Raw genomic sequence first — 23,857 nt, forward strand, 5'->3', positions numbered from 1 at the left:
GCGTACCGTCATTCTTGGCATTCCGCAACGCTGTTTCTCTCTCTCTCTTTCTTTTCTCTGTTTGCCACCGCCGCCGTTTGTGGCGCGGCCGCTCGGTAGCTGGCGAATTGTTGGGGGCCTGACTCATTGGCGTGCCTTCGGCGTGGCCATTGGCATTCGGCGAGCTGTGTGATTTGGCCCAGTGCGGGCTTCGGTACTCGGGGTGTGGCAGGGGGAGGGGGAGACGTTAGTTGCCGTTATGGAGGGGCGCGATTCGAATGAGGCGTACCCACACGCAAGCGGGGAATTTTATTGCCTCAGGGGAAGTGGGGGCTTGGAAAAATCACTTACCAGTGAACAAACCCGCGCCCGCTAGCATGACGGAAGCAAGGAGCCACACAAACCAAGGAGCACAGGGGATGTACTTTTGTTTTCATTTTGTATTTTTGTATCAATGGGAGATTAATAAAACCAGAAGCAAAAATCAACCACATACCACCAGTGGGACCCGAACCCACGACCTCCGAATTCCGCGTCCGGTGATCTACTAACTGAGCTACGGCGACGACTGTCCAGTCTGCTGCTTTCGGGGTATTTATGTGCAGTGTATACGCGAACCTTGAGAGTGTTCACCAGCGCCACCCTTGTCCATAGCGGCGTGCGTAGAACGTCCTGTTTTACATGGCGACTGCCTTCAAGCTTCTCCGCAGGGCACAGCGGCAAGTGGGGAGGAGGCGCATGATGACGCCATCTACGCTAATAATACATTTACAACGCACAAAAGATTGCTTTGAAGGAAGAAACCCAACGCTGACGAAGGCCGTGCCCGCCGGGCTTTGTTGCGCAGAATCCAAAGATGCATGGCGGTGTGTGGTTGACGGCAGCAGAAATTCGAAATTCGTGACAGTACAGTGAGCTTCTCCGTACTCCTGTGGTGCTGTTAGGAGAAGCCTAAAATTGAATCGGCGGTTAAGTCGTCATTTTAAATGCTAGCAGAAAAAAATTGCGCTTTACCTACAGCCTGTATGTATTTAAGACCTCAAATATTCCATAATTCTCGGAAAGTGGTGTAGTTGCGCTTTGCAAAGGAGACAGCCGCATAGTCCCAGCGTATTCACAGCGAATACCTCTTTCCTAAGGCGCAATGTGTGCCACTCCTTTCCAAAAAAAAAACTATTTTCGCATCAGAATCGTGAAGCAACCCTCCGTCGCGCAGTGTTCCGGGTAGTGTCATACGAGTCCTCGTTGCACGTAACACACATCCAAGCTTGAGGCTGACTCACGACAGGTATTAGAGCCGAGCGTCCGAGTGCTGCGCTCGGATCTTGTGGATTCAGCGTTTGTGGGATCAGCGTTCGGAGGCTTGTCTTCGTTTCGTTTCTCAGTGCGCAACCTGCGTCGACGTCGAACGCTCACGATGACCCTCAAATGCTTTCGCTTTCACAGCACGTAAGCACTCGTAAGTGTCCTGTGAATCTTTCTTTGTCAGGATCGTTCAAAGGAAATTATATAGAATCGAGCGCAAGGGGACGAAAGTAATGTAAATGGCTCCGTAAGCTGAATACTGAGTGCAAAAATGATATTTCCTAGGTCAAGAGTTGATGTTGAAACCAGCACAGTTTTGCGCTCCTTGCAGAATACCATGATTGCAACAAGTAATGCAGAGCGGCTTTTCTTGGCGGTTATGGCGTTTTACGAGGTGCCTTAATAGCAGTGGCTTAGCTCAGCTAGGCCAGGATATGCTTAGCGAAAGCAGTTTTGCCTAATGACATTTCGGTAGCGACGTCGCATTTCGGCTGGCGAAGCGAGCGGAGGCGAGCGCAACGACGAGGCAAGCGGTGTGACGTAATACCATACGGCGGCGGCGGCGAGGTCGCGCCTTTTTCAGTATCACGGACTCTTGGCACATCTTGTAACTCGGAAGGGCCCCTGAGTGACCTGCTCTTTTGAGGTCCGTGTTTTCTTTTCGCACTTTTGCCGGTTAGTGGTCTCTGACGGCTGGCTGGTTAGGCCTGCCAGCTTGGCCATGGCCGACCTGGTTATTCAACATGGCCCGCCAGCCCCGAGCGGCTTTTCTTCGTGCGGGGCGAATCCTGGCACTGCCTCGGACAAGTCATCAGACCAGACGGACATCCTTTTGCCTGCTGGCGTGCTTCAGGAGTCTGCCCTTGTCCACCATTTCGGAGGTGCCTCCTGTGCCCCCTTAGGACCCGGAGTCTCCCAGATCTCGGGGCCGCCTGGTCTCTCGCAGCCGGCAAAGCTTCCGGAGTCGCCGCAACCCGCCCGCTTGGAGTTGGGCACGGACGCTGACGCCGTGCGGTCTCATGAACAGATAATGACTGCGATTTTGGACAAGGAAAATAAGATACGTCCTGCAGCCCGCGCCGTCCTACTGTCTCTGGTAAGCGACTTGTACCGCCTAAAGCCTGTTTCACATGCAAGCGAAAATGCTTGCGAATCCTGTCGCCGCGGCGGGAAAACCTGTTTATGAGTCGTCGCTGCGACGAGCGGCGAGGTTTCAACAAGTTGGAAATTTTCGCTGCGACGCGCCGCTCAATCGCTCAGTCGCTTAACGGCGTATTTTTTTGCGTGCACGGTCGCCGAGACCAACTATTCAAGGACGCTCCAGACCTCATTGGAAGCAAGGGAGCGCGAGCTGGCCGCCGTTAGAGCACAGCTTGCAGGGAGGTCCGCTAGGGTCACCGCGGCTGAGGCGGAACTTCGAGACCTGAGGCAGGAGGCACTGGTCCCCCGGACTTTCGCTGCCTTGCGCGGTGCACCGGGTCCGGTTCAGAGGGACATCAGAATTCCAGCCCTGGATGTGACCCCTGGCCCGCCAGAGCCTCCTCCTGCTGGGAACTCCCGACCGATCCCCCTGCCGCATCAGCTGTCTTGAACTTCCGTCGCGGCCTCGGCGGACGTCGGCCTCGAGGTGGCTGCATTGAATAAGGAGAACATCGATCCCGAGGTCGAGGGAATCGGAGCTGTTGCCCTTCGGCCTTCCCGTCGTTCCCTCACGGTTTCCTCCAGTGACCCTGCGGACCAGGAACGGCTCAAGGCCGCCATTACCCGCATCGATGCAACTAGAACCTTGATCAGTGTCCGTGTGGCCCGACAGAGGAACCACTCATTCGTCTGGCTGAGGTCGACCCCGACGTGCGGCCACAGGACCTAGTCATGGCACTCAACCACCGGAACCCCAATCTCCATCTGGACCCATCCTCCTGTAAGGTCAGACTTTCTTTTCCCCAAAGATCCGGACAGTTCTTACACGTCCTCGAGGCGGACCTCCCCTGCCTTCGTCCGTCTATGCGCGGCACGTCGCGTGACCCTCGGGACGACTTCGGTTGAGGTGCGCGAAGACCTGCATGTGCCGCACTGCACCTATTGTGCTCAATATGGCCACGATTTGAAGGCATGCACTGTGAAAAACGATTCTTCGAAGGCTTGTTGCATCCGCTGTGCGGGGTCGCATGCCTTGGCGGCCTGCCCGACCTTCATCCGGGATCCCAAAAGGAAGTGCGTCCCTTGCGCTGCCGCCGGTCACCCGTCCGATCATCCTGCGGGGCATGTGTCTTGTTCACTCATGCATGAACGTACGGATAGGATCCTTTCCCGCACTAATTATGGCTCTTAGCGGTAACCCAGCGTCCTCCACCCGATCACATCAATTTTCTCCAAGTCAATTTGGATCACACCATTCTGCGAATGCCCCGATAGTTAAATATATTCAGGACAGTAATATCACAATCACCGCTGTCGGAGATCCATATATTACTAAATATAATCGATTTGTATGAATTCCCTCCACTTTTCACAAAGTCTGTTCTAAAAATCCTCGGTGTGCCATATTGCTATATAATCCTACCTTTGGTATCTTTCCAACTTTTATTTCTCCTGAAGTTGTTTCTATCTTATGTTCTGCATCGATTTAATTCCTTTTTATAGCAGTATATATACCACCTCGTGCGGGTATCACAGCATCCCTGGCCTTGCTTACAACTTGTATACAGACTTCACCCACTGACAAAATCATTATTTGCGGTGATTTTAATGCCAAAAATATGTTATGGGGCGGCAATGCCACTGATGCTAGAGGAACTAATGTTGAAGCTTTTGCGGCTTCTAATACCCTGGTTCTTCTCAATAATCCGGACTCTTTACTAACCTGCGAAACTCTATACGCTTCAAGTTGGATTGACCTGAGCTTCGCTTCTCCTAATTTACTTGCAGAGGGCTACTCTTGGGAATTCATTCCTGATTCATCACTTTCCGAGCACAGATTAATTACATGCTCTTTTCTTTCCCAACCGTCGTCGCCGTTCAAGCGGCTCACCAGAGCTAGCTCAAGTCGTTTAATTTCCCAGTTAACTTCTCTGCCTAGATTAAAACCTTTTTACAATCATCAGGTTCATTCGGCACGTGCTCTTGATCATGTCCTCGCTAAATTTAATGCCACCTTCATGACAAATTACAAGAAAAACGCGTTTGGTAAAAGCAAAATTTCCCGAGGGTTCCATTTGGTGGACGGCTGATTTGAGCATGGAGAGGTGCCGTGTGCGCGCTCTTCGTCGCCGTTTCCAACGCATTTCAGACCCCCAGCTGAGAATTTTCCATCGTTCAATTTATTATAAAGGTCTCGCAAAGTATAGATCTAACAATAGAACCACACATGATAGTTATTTAAAAGAGATCTGCTCCACAGCTACGCGTAAATTTCTCTTTGCTAAGCCATATAAACATGCTTTTGGCAAGCTCAGGTGCCCTTCCATTATCCCTCCTCTACAGTACGCCGATAGCACTTATACTGAAATGCTTCCTGACGCCATACAGTTAATCCTTCGTACTCACGTCGCTATACAGATGATTCTTCCCACGATCCCCCTTTCCATACTCACGTTCGGGACATTACTGCGCAGCCTTTTCAATAACTCAGTGCAAGATTTACCGCTCACTGCTGCGGAGATCGAAGCTGCCATCAATTCATTACATTGGTCGTCTTCTCCTGGGTCTGATCTTATCTCTCCCCGTTTTGTTGTCGCCTTGTTTAACGCTCACCCCTTGTTTCTCGTCTCCCTCTTTAATTCTGCCTTGCACTTGGGTTACTTACCTCAGACCTGGAGAATTGGCATGAATGATTACTTTTATTCCCAAACCGAATAGACCAAAGCACATTCCGAATACTTACCGACCAATCTGTATTAATTTCTCTTTCGGCAAAGTGCTCGAGCGCTTACTATATGGTCGGCTGTATTACTTCCTGTGCCAAAATAAACTACTTCGTAGAAATCAGTGTGGTTTCACGCATGGCCGAAGCTCTGTTCAGGTTCTCTATCATTTGCGGGAGTTCTTAACAGTGATAAACAACAAAAAATTCCTGTGGTTCTAATTTCTCTGGACTTCAGAGGTTCATTTTGTACTGTTTGGCACCCTCTGGTTTTGCATTGTTTACGAAAACATCGTTGTCCTCGAAATCTATATTCCCTTCTGGCGTCTTTCCTTCATAACCGCCATTTGACCGATCAATCTCCTCCGTGTACTCTTTCTGTGCCTTCTTCCCTCGGCAGTCCGCAGGGTTCACCACTTTCGCCATTACTTTGGAACATTTTGCTACATGATCTCCTAAACCTTCCTGTCCCCTCACCTATCCATATTCAGGCATATGCAGATGACACCATTATCCTCATCCCTGGCAAAAATAGCCGCGAGTTGTCAACGCTGGGTTAAAATGTTTTAACTTTAATCCAAAACTGGAGTACCACATCTCGCGTTCAGTTAAACCCAGAAAAGTTTTCTAACTGGCCAACTAAATTGCCAAAAGTGACCAACTAAATGTGTCTATTGGAAGCGTGGTCATTATATTGCATGAATTGTCGGCGTTCTGACGAAAAGTTGGCTACCAAATTTAAGAATGGGTTCATCAATAAATATATGGTTGATCTTAAAAAGTAATTTGACGTGTGTCACACGGTCGAAAACCTCCGAATAGTCGAGGAAAATTATATCTGCTTAACTTTGGTCATGAATTCCTTGAGCTAAGTTGTGAGAGAGTTCTACTGTGGAGAAACCTGCTCAAAAGCCGTGCTGATTGGGATGGGTAATGTCTTTGGCCTCAGCGTGTTCTTTGAGAAATTATAATATTATGCGCTCTAGAATTTTAGAACAGGTACATGTCAGAGCGATTGGCCTGTAATTAGAATGTAGTGTTGCGTCACCGGTCATATAAGTAGAAACAACTTTAGCCATTTTCCATCCAGCTGGGAGGCAACTATCTAGAATTGATTTAGAATATATAACATAAATATTTTCCCTGACTGCCTCTGCACAGCACCTCAAAAAGCAGTTTCGATTGCTGTCAGGACCGCAGCCCTTTTTTTTTTCATCTAAGCTCAACAGCAGGGAAAGAATGCCCGGCATAGTTACGGCCAGAACTCCTGGAAAGTGCGTCCAAAACACTATTATCTGCAGTGAAAATGGGCTGGAAATAGTTGTTAAAAGAGTTCGCATGTTTTTTTTTTTGTTTTTTTTTTGCGTCCGAACTTCTATAATTGATCCATTTGTTAATAACACAGCTCCAGAATTCATGAGGTGATCCTTTGATAAAGTTACTGAGCGTAATGCAGGGGAGGAGTTTTTTATCGTCACGGACTTTCTTTTTAACTGCTCTGGTTAGAGCGCAATATATTAGCACGTAATTCTGATTTGCGTGACACTTGTTTCTTTTCGGTAATCTTTATATCTTAGGTTTCATGTGGATTATTTCCCGGTTGATCCACGGATTGTGCTTTCTTATGACCTTCCTTACCATAGGAACATAAGTTTTAATGCAGTGCATGGCATGGGCTTTAAACTGCAGCCAGAAATCATCAACAGTTGTTTTGCATTTTTCGTATAACTAATAAAAATCATTGAATTCATGCACAAGGTAGGTCATCACCACTGCATCATTTGTTGTGTTGAACGCACGCACATACTTTGTTCGCCCATGCAAACGGACTACGCCTGGCAGACGCAGCGGACATACCACCATCTGATGGACAAAAATTTGCTCTAAACAAACTTCCACAGTACAACTGTCTTTTGCAGAGTGGTGGCTAACAAAGAATAAAACGCTGAGGCAGCGTATGAGTATCGAGCGTTAGCATTATCCAACGAATATTGCGTCATTAGCCACCGTCTTAAAATGGGGTCCTAAAAGTAGTTAGCAATTAACGCCAATCATTAGTCCTTGTACCAATAGAGAGCCAGGAGCGGGCACATAGTGGAACAATATCATACTGTCAGGTCTGAAGCGCGACAGACCTGAGTTCTCCTTGATCGTGGCGCGCAGGGGTTTCAAATTCATTTGTCCACGCAGGACTGATTGACAAACTTGTGGCATCCGCAGGCCAGTAGCCGGCCGGCAAGGAAAGAGGAACGGAAAAAACGATTCGAAGGCAAACAAAAAATTAAAAACGGGCAAATGTAGGCAAAAGTATTTTCACGCACAAAAAAAAACGACAACGGATGATTGGTGAAGAGGCACACTCATGAAATGTGCATCGATCATGTGATTCATTTCATTTTCTGGTATTCTTTGCTCCCTTCAGGCCTGTCGTCGAAAAGCTAATTATAGCCGGACGCGATGCAAGATGCGGGAAATGCCGCTCAAATAAATCCTTGCAGCCAATGGTGGACCGATTTTTGCGTCGTCACGCTTAACTTGTGCTTAATCCCCTGCAACGGTAGCGTTTTATAGTGCCGTGGCTGTAGCCAGGGGTGACTGAACAACAAGAAGTTGCTGTTAACCCTTGCATGTCATGGAAAGTTAAATAGAACCTGTGCCACATTTCCGCGAACAAAGGCTGAAATCTTTAGAGCTAACGGGTTAGCACGACAATGCTCTGCAAACAGCATGCGGGCCGCAAGCAGCTCGTTTTAGAGCCTTCCTTTTCTGGTTAATGGTGAACTGGATGAGTCTGTGCGAATTATGCGTTCCATGCAAAATACTTCCTCGTGCAAGAAGACCTGTAATGACTGGAAGGCAGATTTTTCCTTGGTCTGTGTAATGAAATGAACATGTCCCAGAGCGCGCGCGCACACGCAGACACACGGACGCATACACACGTACGCACACACGCACGTACGCATACACAGACGCGCGCGCGCGCGCGTACACACACACACACACACACACACACACACACACACGCACGCACGCACGCACACCACGCACGCACGCACACACACACACCACGCACGCACACACACACACACCACGCTCGCACACACAGACACACACGCACCACGCACACAAACACACACACACACACCACGCACGCACGCACGCACACACAGACACACACACACACCACGCATGCGCACCACGCACGCACGCACACACACACAGACACACATCCCAAAATGAGCGACAAGGCAGAGGAGCGCCGCGCACAGCGGCACGCCTCTGCACAATTGGCATCAGTGCGCTCCGCCGCCGCCCACTTTCACGGAAAGTGACCGCGTCTTCGGCGGCGTGCAAAAAGCGCGCACCTAACCCATACCTGGGCGGGCCCTATTGATTCCCCCGTCACGACAATCAGCTCGGGGAGGACGGGCTCGTCAGAACTTGCCAAGAAGAAGAATGACCCTCTCTCCGAAGAAAAAAAGAACGCGAAACGGAGCTGGACAAAAAGAGTCACAACAAGTACCAGACAGACACCCCATCCCTCCGCGCGCTCCTTTCTTCCTCTGTTTTATGTTGTTTTATTTCTCTTAACCGGGCGCAGGGCGAAGTCACTGGAAAGGGGAGGGGGGGGGGGGGGCTTTATTGCACGCTCCCAGCAATAAAGGCTGGGAGCGTGCAAGAAGAATTTTCGAAGGCAGGGCGCTCACGATCACAGAAAGGCCAGGGCCACATTCAAAAATGCCGATAGTCTTGCGGTCACTCCTTCCTGCGTCCTTCACACACGCGCAAAACAAAAAAAAAAATCTAGAAGGCAGTACGAAGAAGACACGGCCAAATCCTCTCTGAAAAGACGGAGACAAGTGCGGCCTCAGTAAAGAAGAAGGCATCACACGCATGCATTCGTTGCAGTTGGCTAAAAAGCAACCTTTCTTTTTGTCGCTCAGTTGTTCCTGCTCAGCCTTCGGCTCGCTAGTTCTATTCTATTTTTGTCTTTGTTTGTGTTTTTGCTGACGCTACCTTTTGTTTTGTTTTTGCTTTCCTCGGAGACGAGCGGACAATCCCACGCCGCGGAACACTAAGCAGGGATGTATGCGAGCGCGATGTCCCTCTTCGTGAGCTTCGAGCGAGACCTGTCACGCGGCCCGCCGGACGTCAGAGCGGCGGCGCGACGGAATGTGCGGAGGGTGTGCGACATTCGTGTTTTTATTTGGGTGCTCGTTCACTGCGCGTAACTTCATTCCGCGTCCTGTCCGTCTCCTGTCCTTTTGGGCATCCGGCTCGGAACAAGTCTAGCTAAATGGGAGGCCTCGTAGAGAAGGACATTTGTACATTTCTGCTGGTTTCCCGGTTGCTGGTTTTGTTATTGTTTATTTTACCTCCGTGCCTGACTTCAGCCGCAGCTTCAGCAGACCAGCTAATTTCGGTTGAAAATGTTAAGTATTTCAACTACAAAAACCTCTGACCTAGCTGACTTAGGGCTGCCATAACTAGGGGTTGGACATCTGGGTTTTCATTTTTTTTTTCGAAAATCAGCTGACTTCTATCGGTTCTTATTTCCCAATTCAAGTTTCAATTTTTTCGGTGACTATTACTTTGGGCGAATGATTTACACGGCAATCCTGTGTGGTCAAAAGTCAGTTGAAGTCTATCTCGGCGTTTTTGTCAGCACGAACGGCTTTATGGCCGTACTTTGAGCTGTGCATGTGGAAGTTGTTATCGTCAATAAAAGAGGAGCTCGAGCTAATTTAGATAAGCCGGCAGACGAAAACGGAAGTGGGTATTTGCTGTTGAGAAGTGGGAAATTTGCTATTGCAAAGGAATCGGGCTTTGGTAGGCCTGATATATCTTTTCATATAAGTTCACGTGAATAAAGGCGATATCTATCTAGGTTGAAATGTTATCGTTGGGGTATCGCGCTGGGTCAAGGGTGAGGGCAGGATCATGGCGTGGTCTTCGGGATAATGACTACGATGAAACTGCCACTCAGTCATCGCGCCAGAACATGACACTTTTTGTGCCATGATGCACGATATTGTGTCGGTGTCGTACATGCAGTTGATTAAACTACTTAAGGAACTAACTGTTCTAAGCAGGTGATGATAGCGAACTTCTAGTGGTTAGCTAGAAGGAGGCAAGGAGGTAGTGTTTCCCGCTCTGTAGAGTCGTGTAAGCTGGCGGAACAGTACCTCAAATCACTTAACTAGACCGCTTATCCAACAATACCATAGTCGCATCACGCCCCTGATTTCCGTACTTAGTTAAGTTATTAACCTTGGCTGAGTGTACTGCGTACGCGACAGCAGGCTAGCAATCTGTTCCATGTCAAAAATATTGCACTTTTTCGGTTAATATCTAATTTCAGAATCAGGATTCGCCCTTACTTTTATCGTTCTATTTTTTTCGGTTTAAACCAGAATCGGTTTGGTTTGGTTTTATGGGGTTTAACGTCCCAAAGCGACCAAGGCTATGAGAGACGCCATAGTGGAGGGCTCCGGAAATTTCGACCACCTGGGGTTCTTTAACGTGCACTGACATCGCACAGTACACGAGCCTCTAGAATTTCTCCTCCAAAGAAATTCGACCGCCGCGGCCGGGATCGAACCCGCGTCTTTCGGATCAGCAGCCGAGCACCATAACCACTGAGCCACCGCGGCGGCTTTACATTTTCCGACGCCGGGAATCGAACGCGGGCCTCCTGGGTGAGAGCCAGATATCCTAGCCACTACACCACGCCGGAACAAACCAGAATCGAAACCTTAGTCATAACACATAGTATACAACTGTACAATTCTACCTATTCCTTCCCCTACACACAGTAGTATGTCAGCGAATATAAACGCCGACTAAAAATCTGTTTTTAATTAAAGAGATCTCTGTCTATAGCGCATTGTATAAACATTTGACAAACATGGAACTGTGCACAGTAAAGGAGATAATTATAGAGAGAAATAAAGTTTTCTTCTCTTTTTTCTTGCTTTTTCGTTATTTCTGTTTGATTTTCCAGATCGCCTTTTGTTTCTTTTTTTCTCAATCTCGCCATTGCATACATCAGTCAGCAGCGCCCTCAGCGGTGGTCTATTTTCACCGATTCGAAAGCCGCCCTCCAAGGCTTACAAGCTGCTCTTCGCCGTGGCGCCCATGAACAACTGGTCGCAGAAATTCGACAGCTACATCACTCTGCCATCAACAAAGGACATGACATTATCTACCAATGGCTACGGGGGCACAGCGGCATAGCAGGTAATCACCGCGCGGATAAGGTCGCGCGAACTGCTCACGACGACGGCGATTTTGTGTCGATCCCCATTTCGAGATCGGATGCAGCGAGCAGGCTTCGCGCACTTGCGCGGGACATCACGCTTGCCGCGTGGAATTCCGGCCAATTTTGCAATTCCAGTTTACAATCCTTGGACCCAGATGTGAAGCTCCGGCTACCATTAGGCCTACCACGACGAGAAGAAACTTTGCTGTGTCGCCTCTGGCGTGGTGTAGCTTTCACCAACCACTACTCATTCTTAATCGGTATGGCTGATAGTCCTGCATGTTCCATCTGCGGGCATGACGAGACCATAACCCACATTCTTTGTGACTGCCCTGCCTACACCACCGAAAGGCAGTCTCTCAGACGTGCGCTGGAGCGCCTAGATCCACGCCCTTTCACGGAAATGAAGACTCTCGGCCACTGGCCGCGGCGGTCGTCGGCGGAGAAGGCCTGCAAGGCACTGCTCCGCTTCTTGAGATCTTCTGGCCTGCACGATAGGCTGTGACTTTAACGAACAGTGACGTTTTAGAGCGACTTCAATAGGTGAGGTGCGTTTCCGCCGTCAACGCAAAGAGTCATGGGAAAATCGTCTGCTAGCTACTTCCGGTTCCAAATTGCTCAGCTGATTGCATGCATCGCCCTATTCACCGCGTAATTTGACATCGTTTATGCGATAAATAACTCGTGTTACTAGTCACTGATTGCACTGAAGCATCGAAAGAGAAGCCCGTACTACGTATCTGCATGACCTGAGCGCAGAAATGGATAATCCAGAGAGGTAAGTGTATTTTTTCATGATTGATATATGCCGGCCGCCGTAGTCCATGTCTCTTGTGCATATGCGCTGAGGGTGATTTCGTGTGCGTTTCGGCATGTTTAGCGCATAAGTCATTATACAGCCGTTTTTGCCGCACTTTGGTAAACTGCAATCTGTGCAGATGATTAGACGATGCTCGTATTTTCCTGACAGCGTGTAGAGCCGCCAGTGTGCTAGCAGACGACCCGTATACGCCGCTGCGCGCGGCGCGCGTCTCAGCACATCGCATGGTGCAGTCATAAATCGCCTTGTCGCCTTTTATTTTTCCAGATGCAGTGCAGGTGGCATTCACTTGAGAACACGCAGGAACACGCCGCAAATGAGAGTAGAGGCGCTGGATTATATATGCCACGCTGTTTGGAGCTGCGTGAATAAAATGAAATGGCTCGCCCGCGTGTTCCGGAGCAGAAATATTTTATCGAGTACTTACTGCTTTCAGTGATCCGTTGGAAATACGTTGCATGAAGTCAAGGTCACCACGTTACTTACTTCATCAATCACGTATGTGATAAGATATTAGCTGCGTATACTTGTGGAAAAAATCAAAGCGCTAAGTTATGCGGCTTTCCTGATGCCGCAGTGCTACGAATAGAGATTATGCCTTAGGATAACTACTGCATATCGTTTCATGTGGCGATCAGCGATTTTTGACCTTATTGCATGCTTATTTGTAGGCTAGTGGCAGACAGTCCACCTGCCACCGCTTCCCGCCACCATGAGCAGGCGCTGCCACAGGCATCCAGACAGAGGTAAGAATGACATCAACTATTAAGAACACACGCAGTACGACGTTCCCTAATCGGCTACTTCTCTATGCACTCATTGTTGACAGTCCTCCCTTGCATTTTGGCCACAGGGGTGAGCCAGAAAACGACCCACCTGTTGCTGTCAGCTCAGCACACCAAGATGCAACAGCAGCAGCTACTAGGCAGAGGTGAGAATTGCAATGGCAAGATTTTAAATCACCAATGAAACGTTATATTCCGACTTCACATACATGGCACTTTATTGCAGTTCCATGTCACACAGCAAGGCGAATATTATATTTATTCGGCTTCCTCAGCAGTTGGCACCACAGGTTTCAGGCCAGAGGTGAGAACATCACATTAGTAGCAAAAATATACTGAGAAACAATGTATGCCATCATCATAAAGTGTCTTCTGCCTCCTTAGCATGCATGACGTGGAAAGTAACTAGCTTAGTAATTAACGGGGTGATGTTTAGATATGCTCACTATATTTGTTGCAGCTGCACATCAAATGGCCAGCCAGTCGTCACACCACTGTCCCAGCAAACAAGAATAGAGATTCCTCCAATAAGGTGATGGTCACATATATTCCTTTTGAAATCAAAACATCTCACTTGACACACTTGGCACAGGAAAAAAAAATTTACTTCTCAAAGAAATGGACTTTGATGCATTGATCTAGTGCATTATGTGAATTCAGCGGCATGCAGCAGTCGTTTCATATCCTACCACGTCTGTAAGCTGAGGCAAGAGTCATGGCAGCAGCAGCCATTGTTTCATTAGGCGATCAGCAAATTCTGACGAGTACCATATAATTCTTTAGTTGTAGCCATGTATCTTACACTGTCCTACAGCTGAATACTCAACTTTGCCTGCTTACCAAGGAAGCCACTTTGCAGTTGTGGTCAGCAAGCACACTACAAAGTTGATGACTGCGCAAGCAACGATTCATGCTCTAATTATAATCTGAAAGGTAGCTATGTTTATGTGCATAATCATTAGATATCAGTGCAGTGAAGGAAATGATTATTGTACATTAGTGAACTGTGTTGCCACTAAAATGGGAAATCCCCCATGTTAACTTGCATGGTTGCATGTGAAAATTATTTTCTTTTGTCGACCAATCACTGTGACTTGGATGTGTGGCCGTAAGGCAGTGTTCCATTAAATCAAGTACTGATTACTTGTACAAATTCTACACTCCAGGTGTCCAGCAATGTCAGCACCCTACAATTTGGACACGATGAAAAATCTCGACTATAGACACGGGGAGCATCTTTGGCCTGCACTGGATTATGCTGCCATATGCAGTTATTACCTGAAAAAACCCTGCCAAGACGGCAATGCCACCAAAGCTTTCCGTGCTTTGGATGCCTACCAGTATGTCAAATCAGGTACAAAGTGCCATAAATGGCAAAAGTTTTTGTTATTGAGTATGGATGCTTGAATTTGCTTTACATTTGAAATTTTATTTTCTGTATTTACTGTTTCCTTTCTACTAAATTGTAAATTGAATGTGCAACTATGGAAAATGCATTTACGTGCTTAACACGACTGCTTTCAGCAATGCACAGCGTATAACAGCACACTTTATACAATAAGGGTGTTTTTAGCGCACTGCGGGTGTGTTATGTAGTTGACAGTGAAAGCAATGAGTATGTATAAGTTATAGCTGTACAGCTGTTGACTTTTCATAGATTTCATCACAATCTTACATAGTATTTTTGAAAAACAACTGTGCACTCAACAGACGAAGACAGAGGGAGATCGTACACGACACACAAAGCGTGTATGTTGTCCCTCTGTATTCGTCTGTTAAGTGCACAGTTGTTTTTGAAAGCTCTTATGAACCAGCCAGCTCGTCAAAAAGTGTTACTTTTACATGGTAATAGGCAATGCCAGTGTGAAAACTGTTTTCTTCTGCTGCTATGCAGTTTATTAAATGTGATGCATGTGCAGGCAAGGTGCATGGCATAATGACAGCCGAGCCACAGCCTGGACTCTGCATTCTAAAGGGGTTGGTTAGCCCCTCACAAAGACAAGGCCCATTATACGAATGTTGGATTCAGATAGCCAATGGCCAAATCGAGAACGCACTGTGCACATGCATGGCAGGGTAAGCTTTATTGAAATTTCACGCGCTTGGTTTGCTCTTGCTCAGCACTCACCTTGTGTAACGATTCTTCAGGAATGTCTAGTAACATATACGAATATATTTCACTTTTTTCTTCGACTAATGAACTGTGTCACTCGAGTTAACTGCAGTAAGGTAGACAAGGTTGACAGCCCTGTTAATCTGTTCACCTTCAGACATCCTGTAAAGTAGCAGCAACTGGAAGAACAAAAGCACCCAAAAAAAGTAATCACTGTCATTATATTGGTAATAAGACTAGAATAAGCATGGAGAGGTTTGCAAGAAAAAGATAATTATGCACTCAAAAAAAAATGTTCTCAGAAATCTTACAGGCTGAGCAGTCACATACTCTACTGTCATGGGTTTCAGCCTTTCGGCAATAACTGTTGGAAAAATGAAAATATGCACAATGTTTCCTGAAGGCAGCATTCTGATGAATTATGCTTACCTGCCTGGGACATCTATCCACACTAACCTGTTTAATTACTCTCTTTTGGCACTACAAGATTTCATGTCAAGCAATGTGCATATGCTGAATAGTAGATTTTTTTTTACTGCTCCATTGGGAGGCGAACAATGGCTGGCGTATCAAGAAAGTCAGCTTAAAAAAGTACAGACACCTCATTTTTGGTTACATGTTTTCTTCACTGTAATGCAGCGTAATTAAGGTGCTCACATGCACGTATCGCTATATAGTATTCGCCTACGACTGCTAAATTATTTTTAGTCGACCTTGTCTGTCATCCCGTCTAGGTTTTGGGTTCAACAACTGAACGATGGCTGTGGTCTAAAAGGTGTGTATAAGTCACGCGAGGCATAAAAATCTGCGATATAATCACTCTTCATCATTTCATTTCATTACAACGCTAAAGCTAGCCTGCCTCAAGAGCCAGAATGGCAACGAATGAAGAAACAGTGATTATATTGCAGCTGTTTCATGCTTCACATGACCTATATGGAACTTTGGCATCACAGAGTAGTTAAACTAGAAGCTGAAACAGCATGAGACAAAATTTTGATTATAAATTATTCAGCAGTCATAGGCAAATATGTTGTGATCCATGAATTGTAATGTCTTATACACTGCTGCAAAGAAAACATGCCACCAAAATTAGGTGTCGGTATTTCAAAGGAGTCTACTGATATCGGACACAAAACATAGCTGTCAGCTTGCTCAGCAAGTACAAGCAATAATACTGACTGTTAGCAGCACTAGAATCATTACAATGGCAGATTAGCCAGGCATGCACTTATTCTTAAAAGACGGAAAGTTTAGACTGAATCTTGCAATGCTTGATAGTCCATTTTTCAATGTTCAATGGTTTCCACTCAGCAATGCTGACAATGCAGCGCTTACAGTGCAGTAATAACGTCTTCCTTACATTTCAGATCTACAGCTTTTTTGTAAAAGAATGTTCAGTGTTTACCCTGTAGCGATGCATTCTCATCAGGGAACAGTTGGTAGTTTTGATAACGGCTGTTACTCTCTGATCTTTTTCAGGCTCGGTCGAGCTTGTAGCCATTCAGCAGCAGTCTGCTTTGCTGTGGACTTCTGGACGCAAGTCAACACTGGTCAGACAGCTCCAACGGACCTGCCTTGCCAGTGGGTGAGGCCTCGCCTGAAAAAGGTAAAGATCTTATGATTACATTTCACTGCAGCCTGCAAGACAGCCACAGACGCCACATTATTCCATCAGTGTCTGTTATTGCTGCAATTTACATTTGTGTCCGAGACGTATCCACTGAAACTGCACTCATAAACCCTATTTGTGCAGGTTCAACCAAAGCAGGCGAAACAAATAAGTTATTCCAGACACCGATATGGGCCGCAGGCAACGAGACAGCACCAGCACAAAGCAGTGCAGCTAAGGAAGTTGCCCGATGCTGACATCTTCATGAAGAAGGTGCAAGAGGTGGGACTTAACTACATGACCTCACATAACGACTTTGTTTGTTCTCACAACACAGCAATATGTCTGCATTCCCTTTTTTTTTAGGTTGCTCCAAATGCAAGAGTGCTGACTCTGCTCTCTTGCAAGCCGCAGGTGGAAACAGCAGCACCTGTAGATGTTCACGAACCGGATGTCCTACCTATCACACTGCACACCCCCCTGTGTGCTTTCACCGCGACATATCTGGCCCGCCAGGGATTTCAAAATGAAAATATTGATGATTTGGTAACCAGTGTGATGGAGAAGGCTGCAATTTCAGAGAGTGATGCGAGGACCATTGAGGCTGCTACCCGCAGACAAAGAAACAGTGCGCTATGGTGCCAACATCGCATTGGACGGGTTACAGCCTCTATTTTTAAAGACGTGTGCCGCTCAAAGAAAGTGCACACCGCAACACTAATGAACAAAATTTTTTCCACAAGGCAACTTGATATTCCGTCTGTACAGTACGGTGTAACTCATGAGGCTGTGGCCAAGGAGAGGCTACTATGCCACTTACAGACCACACATATCAATGCCCGCATTGAAACATGTGGCCTCATGATCCATCCCAAGTATCCTCTCTTGGGCTGCAGCCCAGACGGCATATTTAGGTGCGACTGCCATGACCCTGCATTGGTCGAAGTGAAGTGCTTGTACAGCCTGAAGGACTGCGACCCATGCAGCCTGCTAGCCATAGGGCAGAATGAAAAAGACTTTTGCCTGAAACCAGATGGGGCACTTAAGAAAACACATGCCTACTACTACCAGGTGCAGGCTCAGCTTCATCTGAACCTGGATGATATCAAAACATGCTATTTGTATTTTCACATCGAAAAGGGCGGACACCTTGTCGTGATAGAAAGGGACGATGAATTCATGGATGTGCATGAAGCTGCTTTGCAAACCTTCATACGGCAAATTATTATGCCAAGAATAATTCTTGCAGGCACACGGTAAACTTGCAAAGCTGTTCTTGGGAGGTTTTCCCAATTTTGAAGACATGTTTCTCACTGCGTTAACTGCTTTACATAGATGCACTGCATTCCTTCATGAGAGAGAACATACAGGGTCTGTTCTGAAAGTAGTAGGACTGATTTTTTCCTGGGCGAACGGACTGACGAGAGGTGGTCTGCGCGTGCAGGATCGTTGAAGAGGGATATTGGGAATGCTGGGGAAAATCGGCAGTCAGCTCTCGGCCGTTGAAGAGAGAAGGTCGCTTGTACTGTGAACCCCTGTCGAAACGTCTCGTCACGCAGAATCATCGAGCGTTTACTGGATCAGGGGTACGTGATCATATTTTGAGTAAATCTTGGTAGAATGGGCAAAGAGACTCACAAAATGATTAAGGAGGCCTACAGTGAGGCTTCCATGGGTAGATCAGGTGTTTTCTGAGTGGCAAAAGCTGTTCCGAGAAGTTAAGGAAAGAGTGGAGGAAGACAACCGCTCCAGACGCCCTTCGACCAGCAAGACCAACGAAAATGTGCAGCGAGTGAAACATTTACTTAACAGTGTTCGTAGAATGAGTATCAGAATGATTGCTGAGGACTTGAGCATTCCTCAAACCCAAGTTTTTGAGATCCTGTCAGAAACCTTATCCATGAGGAAAGCATGCGCGAAGTTGGTGCGGGGAGTGTTGTCAGAGGAGGAAAAGGCCAACCGATAGGATCTTCTTCATCATGTGAATGAGGACCCCAATTTTTTGCCCAGCACAAGGCGGCAACGCTGCCTCAGCCCCCCTACAGTCTCGACTTGGCCTCGCCAGACTTTTTTCTATTCCCCAGAATAAAATCGACGCTCAAGGGGAAACATCACGGATCGGTAGAGGTGGTTCAACAGGCCGTGATGAGGGAGTTAAACAGCACTCCGGTCCAGGCGTTCCTGGAGGCGTACGAAAACTGTGAAACTCATTGGCAGCAGCGTGTAGGTGCGGAAGGGTGCTACCTTGAAAAATTTTAATCGTTTGTACTATTCTCTTGAATAAATTTTGTTTAAAAAAATGAGTCCTACTACTTTCAGAACAGACTATGTATACATGGAGATTTTTTTTAATCATTTACATTTTAATTTAATAACTGTGAAAGATACGTCTGCGTGGTTTGTGCAGGTAGATTGTACAAGGCTGGCTTTGTGCGTCTGATTTGGATGAATAATTAAACTAAACTGAACTAATTAACTTGATTTTTTATTGCAGGAGGCAAGAGTATACCGTGAAATTAAAGGATGTCAACATCGGATGTGAGCCCTTGTTCGAATTTTCTTCAACAATAATGTGGTTTGAAACAGCACATAGCATTTCAAAGCTCGCTGACTTAGCTTTCCTACATTGCATGTTTATGAAAAGGTGTTGCTCGCATTTGCATTAAATACAGAAACTATTTTTACATTTGATAGAGTAGAAGAAATGAACTTGATTTTGGCGACTATGCCATGCGCAGCTATGACATTTTATTAATACGTAGTGCGGGCACGACAACTTAACGAGGTGTCAAATGATTATATTTGACGTTAGATGTTTGAAACCACATTACCAATTAAGAAAATTTTAAAGCTAGGCTCACCTTCCATGTCGACATGTCTCTGTTTCACAATACACACTTGTCCCCTGAAATTGAAAATAAAAAATCGATTAGGTAATTTCAGCTAATAAATCATCTAATTATATATTGAGCTCTATCATACGCATAATGTCTGCCTTGCTGTGCAATCCGCCAGCACAGGCCTCAGTAATTTATTTGTCACAGTTTTTTAAATAAGAATCTGCAAGCTTTAATAAGAAATCACCCGTTACATTTGTGAATGATCCTTTCTGTGTCTCAACACGCACAATTATTATACAGGATGTGACACTGTTTTTCTCTGAGGGCAAGAATGAGAGCTAGTTTGCTACTTATTGTTGAACCAGACAGGCGAAGCACATATGCACTTCATCTGTTTACCTGTTCATTTGTGCCTTTGTGTGTTGTGAGAAGCCTGGTGCAGTTTCCTGCTCAAAGTTTTTCCCAAAAAAAAAAATTTGTAGTCCTTGCTGACAAAGGGGTGTTAAGGATGACTTCACCTTTCCACGGTGAAAAGCGCAGTCTGTCTGCATCGGTAATGCAACCCACGTACTCGACAATGACCATTACAAATTGACTTTTGCTGAATTTCAACCTGATTCTTTTTCTATTGTTTAAAACCTTCCTGCTAGGATCTCTGGTATTCCTGATTGTTTTTACCTCCTGCACAAATATCATAACAAAGAGAAAACCACATGACACAGCTACTGCAGAAGAAGTTCCATCTCTCTTTGGAATATTGATACGGGTGCCAAAATTCGAAGCGGGTATTTCTTGTACTGAAGAATTGCTGTTGTACTGTTAATTAAGACACATTTTTGAGAGACTGGATCAATGACAATATGCTGATAGATATAGATGCCACCTTAATGTTTTGTCCATGCTGGAATTGAATACTGGTCTGTAGCTGCCACAGGCAGCGTTTATAGATACCGAGCAAACCCTGCATATGCAAAGTCATTCATCCTTCTTCACAAGCACAAAAATAGGTGCACTCCCACTCAGAAAACTTCATAGGTTCCAGGATGGCCTAGCTCGACCTCGCAGTCTTTGCAGCTTGTCCAAATCTTTAATGAGTAGCATGAAAAGAATGTGCTCCAGATGTACACGAGTAATGTGGGCTGACCTGTGGGGGCCCTTTTGGAAAGAAGAGTGGTGGAGATGTCACTCTCACTTACATGTATCAAGGAATTGTCCTTCCCGGCTTTCAAATGGTCGGGGAATCGTTAGTGTTGTATGTATGAAAACGCGTATTGACGGACAAGTCCACATGCGATATGGTCCATGCACTTAGGCATATCTAATATATTTCAAGTGTACGCAATAAACAGGCTGTAGAAATGAACAAATTGTTTTCAGAATGCATACTCGCCACTCCATTACTATAGTATTCATTCTTTGTTTGATGAGAAATACAAGAGTAATTAAAACATGCTCACTTTGCATGCTCATGCATACTGCAGGACAGCATGTGGCAATGAATGACTGTTGTTAATCTGTTTTGTTAACAGTGCCTGTATTTTATCCTCATGCTTTGTGGTATGGCAAACCCTGAAGTAGGTTTTAAGGCACACATTATATAGAATGCATTACAGCTGCTCTTCAACAGAACACATACATTTAGTGCTTCAATGCAGTACAAGTTATTCAGTTATAGAACAGTTTTACACCTTACTGTAAATTACTTTCAGTAAAACAGTGCTAAACAACCTACAAGCATTCACTATTACACTTCAACTAACTGTCTTGCTTTGATGCCCTCAGCCTAAGACAGATATTAATGTATAAAGTGAGCCTTCTTAAAGAGAATACTGAAATAAAGTATATGTTTTGTATGTGCGACATGTAAATGTGTATTAGCAGTTCTTACCTTGTTTGGACAGAACTGGACAAAGATTTGCCAGCCCCGCTACAACACTGATTATCTCGTCATAGACGTCCACTAGCGTGTGGTGAACTGTGCCTGTCATCATTCTCCACTTCTTGAGATGCCCAATGGCCCTTTCAACAACAATCCTTGATGCAGAAATCCGTCTTGAAGATGTTACCTCATCTCCTGGTAGCTGCACTTTGTCTCTTGTGAAGCTCGGTGTGATCAGCTGAACATTTCGCTCAAGGAACTCTTCGAACAATATAAAACCACGGTCAGCTAGAACTTGGTCGCCATCTTCCAAGTATTCCATGAATCCTGTGACAGAAAAAATTCTGATAAGCATCTGGGGGTAATAAAATCAATGTTGCTAGCCCTACCGCATGACAATGTTAACTCCTTGTCAGAGATACGGCCTCCGTATGCTCTAGATATGAACATCACGGCACCATGAGGGTTTACAGCAATCAGATACTTCAGTGTTGAGCTCTGTTTGTAGTGGCTCCACAAAACTTGCTGTTCATCCAGGTTCAGTGGTCTTGCAAAGAAAAAAGCAAAACAGTGACTGACCTTGATGCAGTTGAGAGTCACTATGTACTCTACCTAAAGAAATGAGATTGACATGATGACAATGTCTAACTTGCATGCGTGATAACTTGTCGCTTCTAGTGTTCACGTGCTGTTTTATACTGTATTCATATATGTAATTGCTATTATTGTAATGTATATGACTGTTTATGCATATGTAATTAATATTGTGGTGAATTGTTCATGCATACTGCTGTCAACTCTTTGTAGGGTGCACTAACCTCTGTCAAGCCTTTTTCTGGCTTTTTGTCGGTGCACCCAATATCTTCATATTGTTGAATAAATAGAAATTAAAAAAATTGAAAAAAAAGTAGTGATATTCTGGTTTTTATCTTCACTTGTGCTGCACATTAGTTTAACTGCATAAAGATCACTTACTGTTTTGAATTAGAGTGTTCTGTTCTCAGTTACCGATACTTCGCATTGCATCAGCGTCCCATTTCTCCACTGTCACTAATGCATATATCTATGCATCTACAATAGTCCAAGGGCACTTTGACACTTTTGTGGGGCCTGGGAGATCTTTACTCCCATAAACACTTGCTAGTGACACTAAAGGCCAAAGAAGAAGAAGATGCAGCTTCTTGCCTGGAGATGTGCACCTCAGTACAATCTATGATTGCACGAAGTCGAGGGAAGTTTTCAGCCTCTCTCTCTGTTAGCCAGCTCTTGCAGATGTCACGACTTGGGAATACAATGGCTTTCTTGGAAAGGTGTCCCACGGCCTTTAACATTATCCTGAAACTCTTGCTCACAGTTCTTGGCTGAACATCAAAGCGATATGCCAGATCTTTGAAAAGCAAATTCAGCCGCAACTTCGAGAGAAAGGCGAAAAGTTGCATCTCATGCGTGAACTTTGATTTTGCATACGGGAGCACTGGCACAATAGCAGTCAGTATGGCAAAAAACAATGCCTTCGTAATCCCTGTAAACAATAAAGGAGAATCGTGCATACAATTAGCCTTTAAACAGGCAAAACATTGCTTCTACTAACCTGTGTAAAATTTCACCTTTGTCTCTTTCATACTTGAGACAAGTTTCTGATCTTGCTCATTCTTTTTGTGCTTTGAGCACTCTTTTCTCAATGTGTCAACTTCCTCTTCAAGTAGCTTTACCCTTTGCTTTAAATATTTGCACAAGTCACACTGAGCTGGCTCTGTTTGTACTTGTGCCGTTACACTGAAAAATTATTTTTCCAAAACTGTGAAGATTATAGAGAGACAACACTTGCATTTTTAGTGCTCATGCTTATCCCTAGATCACAGTAAAGCAAATGAGGGTAGGTGTAGATGCAAACACACAGGACATGCCATAGGGAATGTACTTGGATGGCTCATTGAAGTGTACAAGCCCGGTACCCCTCAATGAACAGACATTGATTTCATATAAGGTGTACTTCATTGTAACGCTTGCTGGCATATGTCTTCATGCAATGCTTAGTCCATTAACTGGAAGTACTTTAACACATGCTTTGCTCAAAATGTATGCATTTTTCATAGCACAGTTAATGTTGTAGTGTTATATTCACAGTAGCCTCATTGTTTACCACTTCTTGACTTATTTTACATGAAAGAACATTTAATTTCAGAAACAAAATTAATCAGCCACAATATTGTGTTCTGTGGCTAGGCGAGTAGCAAGTTTTGCATTAGGAACAGAATTTTTGTACACAGACTAGTAAAACAGCAGTAATTAGGGCACAGCAGTGGGCGCTTCTATATAATGCCAACTACTAAAACAACACACAAAAAAACAGTGCAGCATACTGAGCTCTACTGAACTGAACGACATCAATTTTCCAGT

General features: G+C 45.5%; 1 protein-coding gene and 1 non-coding gene across 5 annotated transcripts; one reads left to right on the forward strand and one right to left on the reverse strand.

Moving 5' to 3' along the window:
- Window positions 1-267: 267 nt before the first annotated feature.
- On the forward strand, window positions 268-22,329 carry LOC149329742 (uncharacterized). Of its 4 annotated transcripts, none has more exons than XM_089560455.1 (12): window positions 268-2,380; window positions 2,609-3,210; window positions 11,199-12,186; window positions 12,900-12,974; window positions 13,058-13,159; window positions 13,240-13,317; window positions 13,474-13,545; window positions 14,180-14,367; window positions 14,933-15,089; window positions 16,609-16,735; window positions 16,883-17,020; window positions 17,105-22,329. In XM_089560455.1, exons 3-12 carry the CDS (start codon window positions 12,170-12,172, stop codon window positions 17,996-17,998), a joined length of 1,848 nt encoding a protein of 615 aa, XP_089416581.1. In that variant the 5' UTR covers window positions 268-2,380; window positions 2,609-3,210; window positions 11,199-12,169; the 3' UTR covers window positions 17,999-22,329. The 4 variants fall into 4 exon arrangements, with proteins under 4 accessions (XP_089416581.1, XP_089416580.1, XP_089416579.1 ...); XM_089560454.1 differs by having other exon boundaries at window positions 268-1,438; window positions 1,965-3,210; XM_089560453.1 differs by having other exon boundaries at window positions 268-3,210.
- Window positions 10,812-10,883, reverse strand: TRNAE-CUC (transfer RNA glutamic acid (anticodon CUC)). Its single transcript has one exon. It is a non-coding gene; the product is annotated as a tRNA-Glu (tRNA).
- Window positions 22,330-23,857: the final 1,528 nt, after the last annotated feature.

The sequence above is a fragment of the Amblyomma mixtum genome, chromosome 9 (assembly GCF_055824585.1).
Source record: "Amblyomma mixtum isolate Tamu chromosome 9, ASM5582458v1, whole genome shotgun sequence".
Lineage (NCBI taxonomy): Eukaryota > Metazoa > Arthropoda > Arachnida > Ixodida > Ixodidae > Amblyomma > Amblyomma mixtum.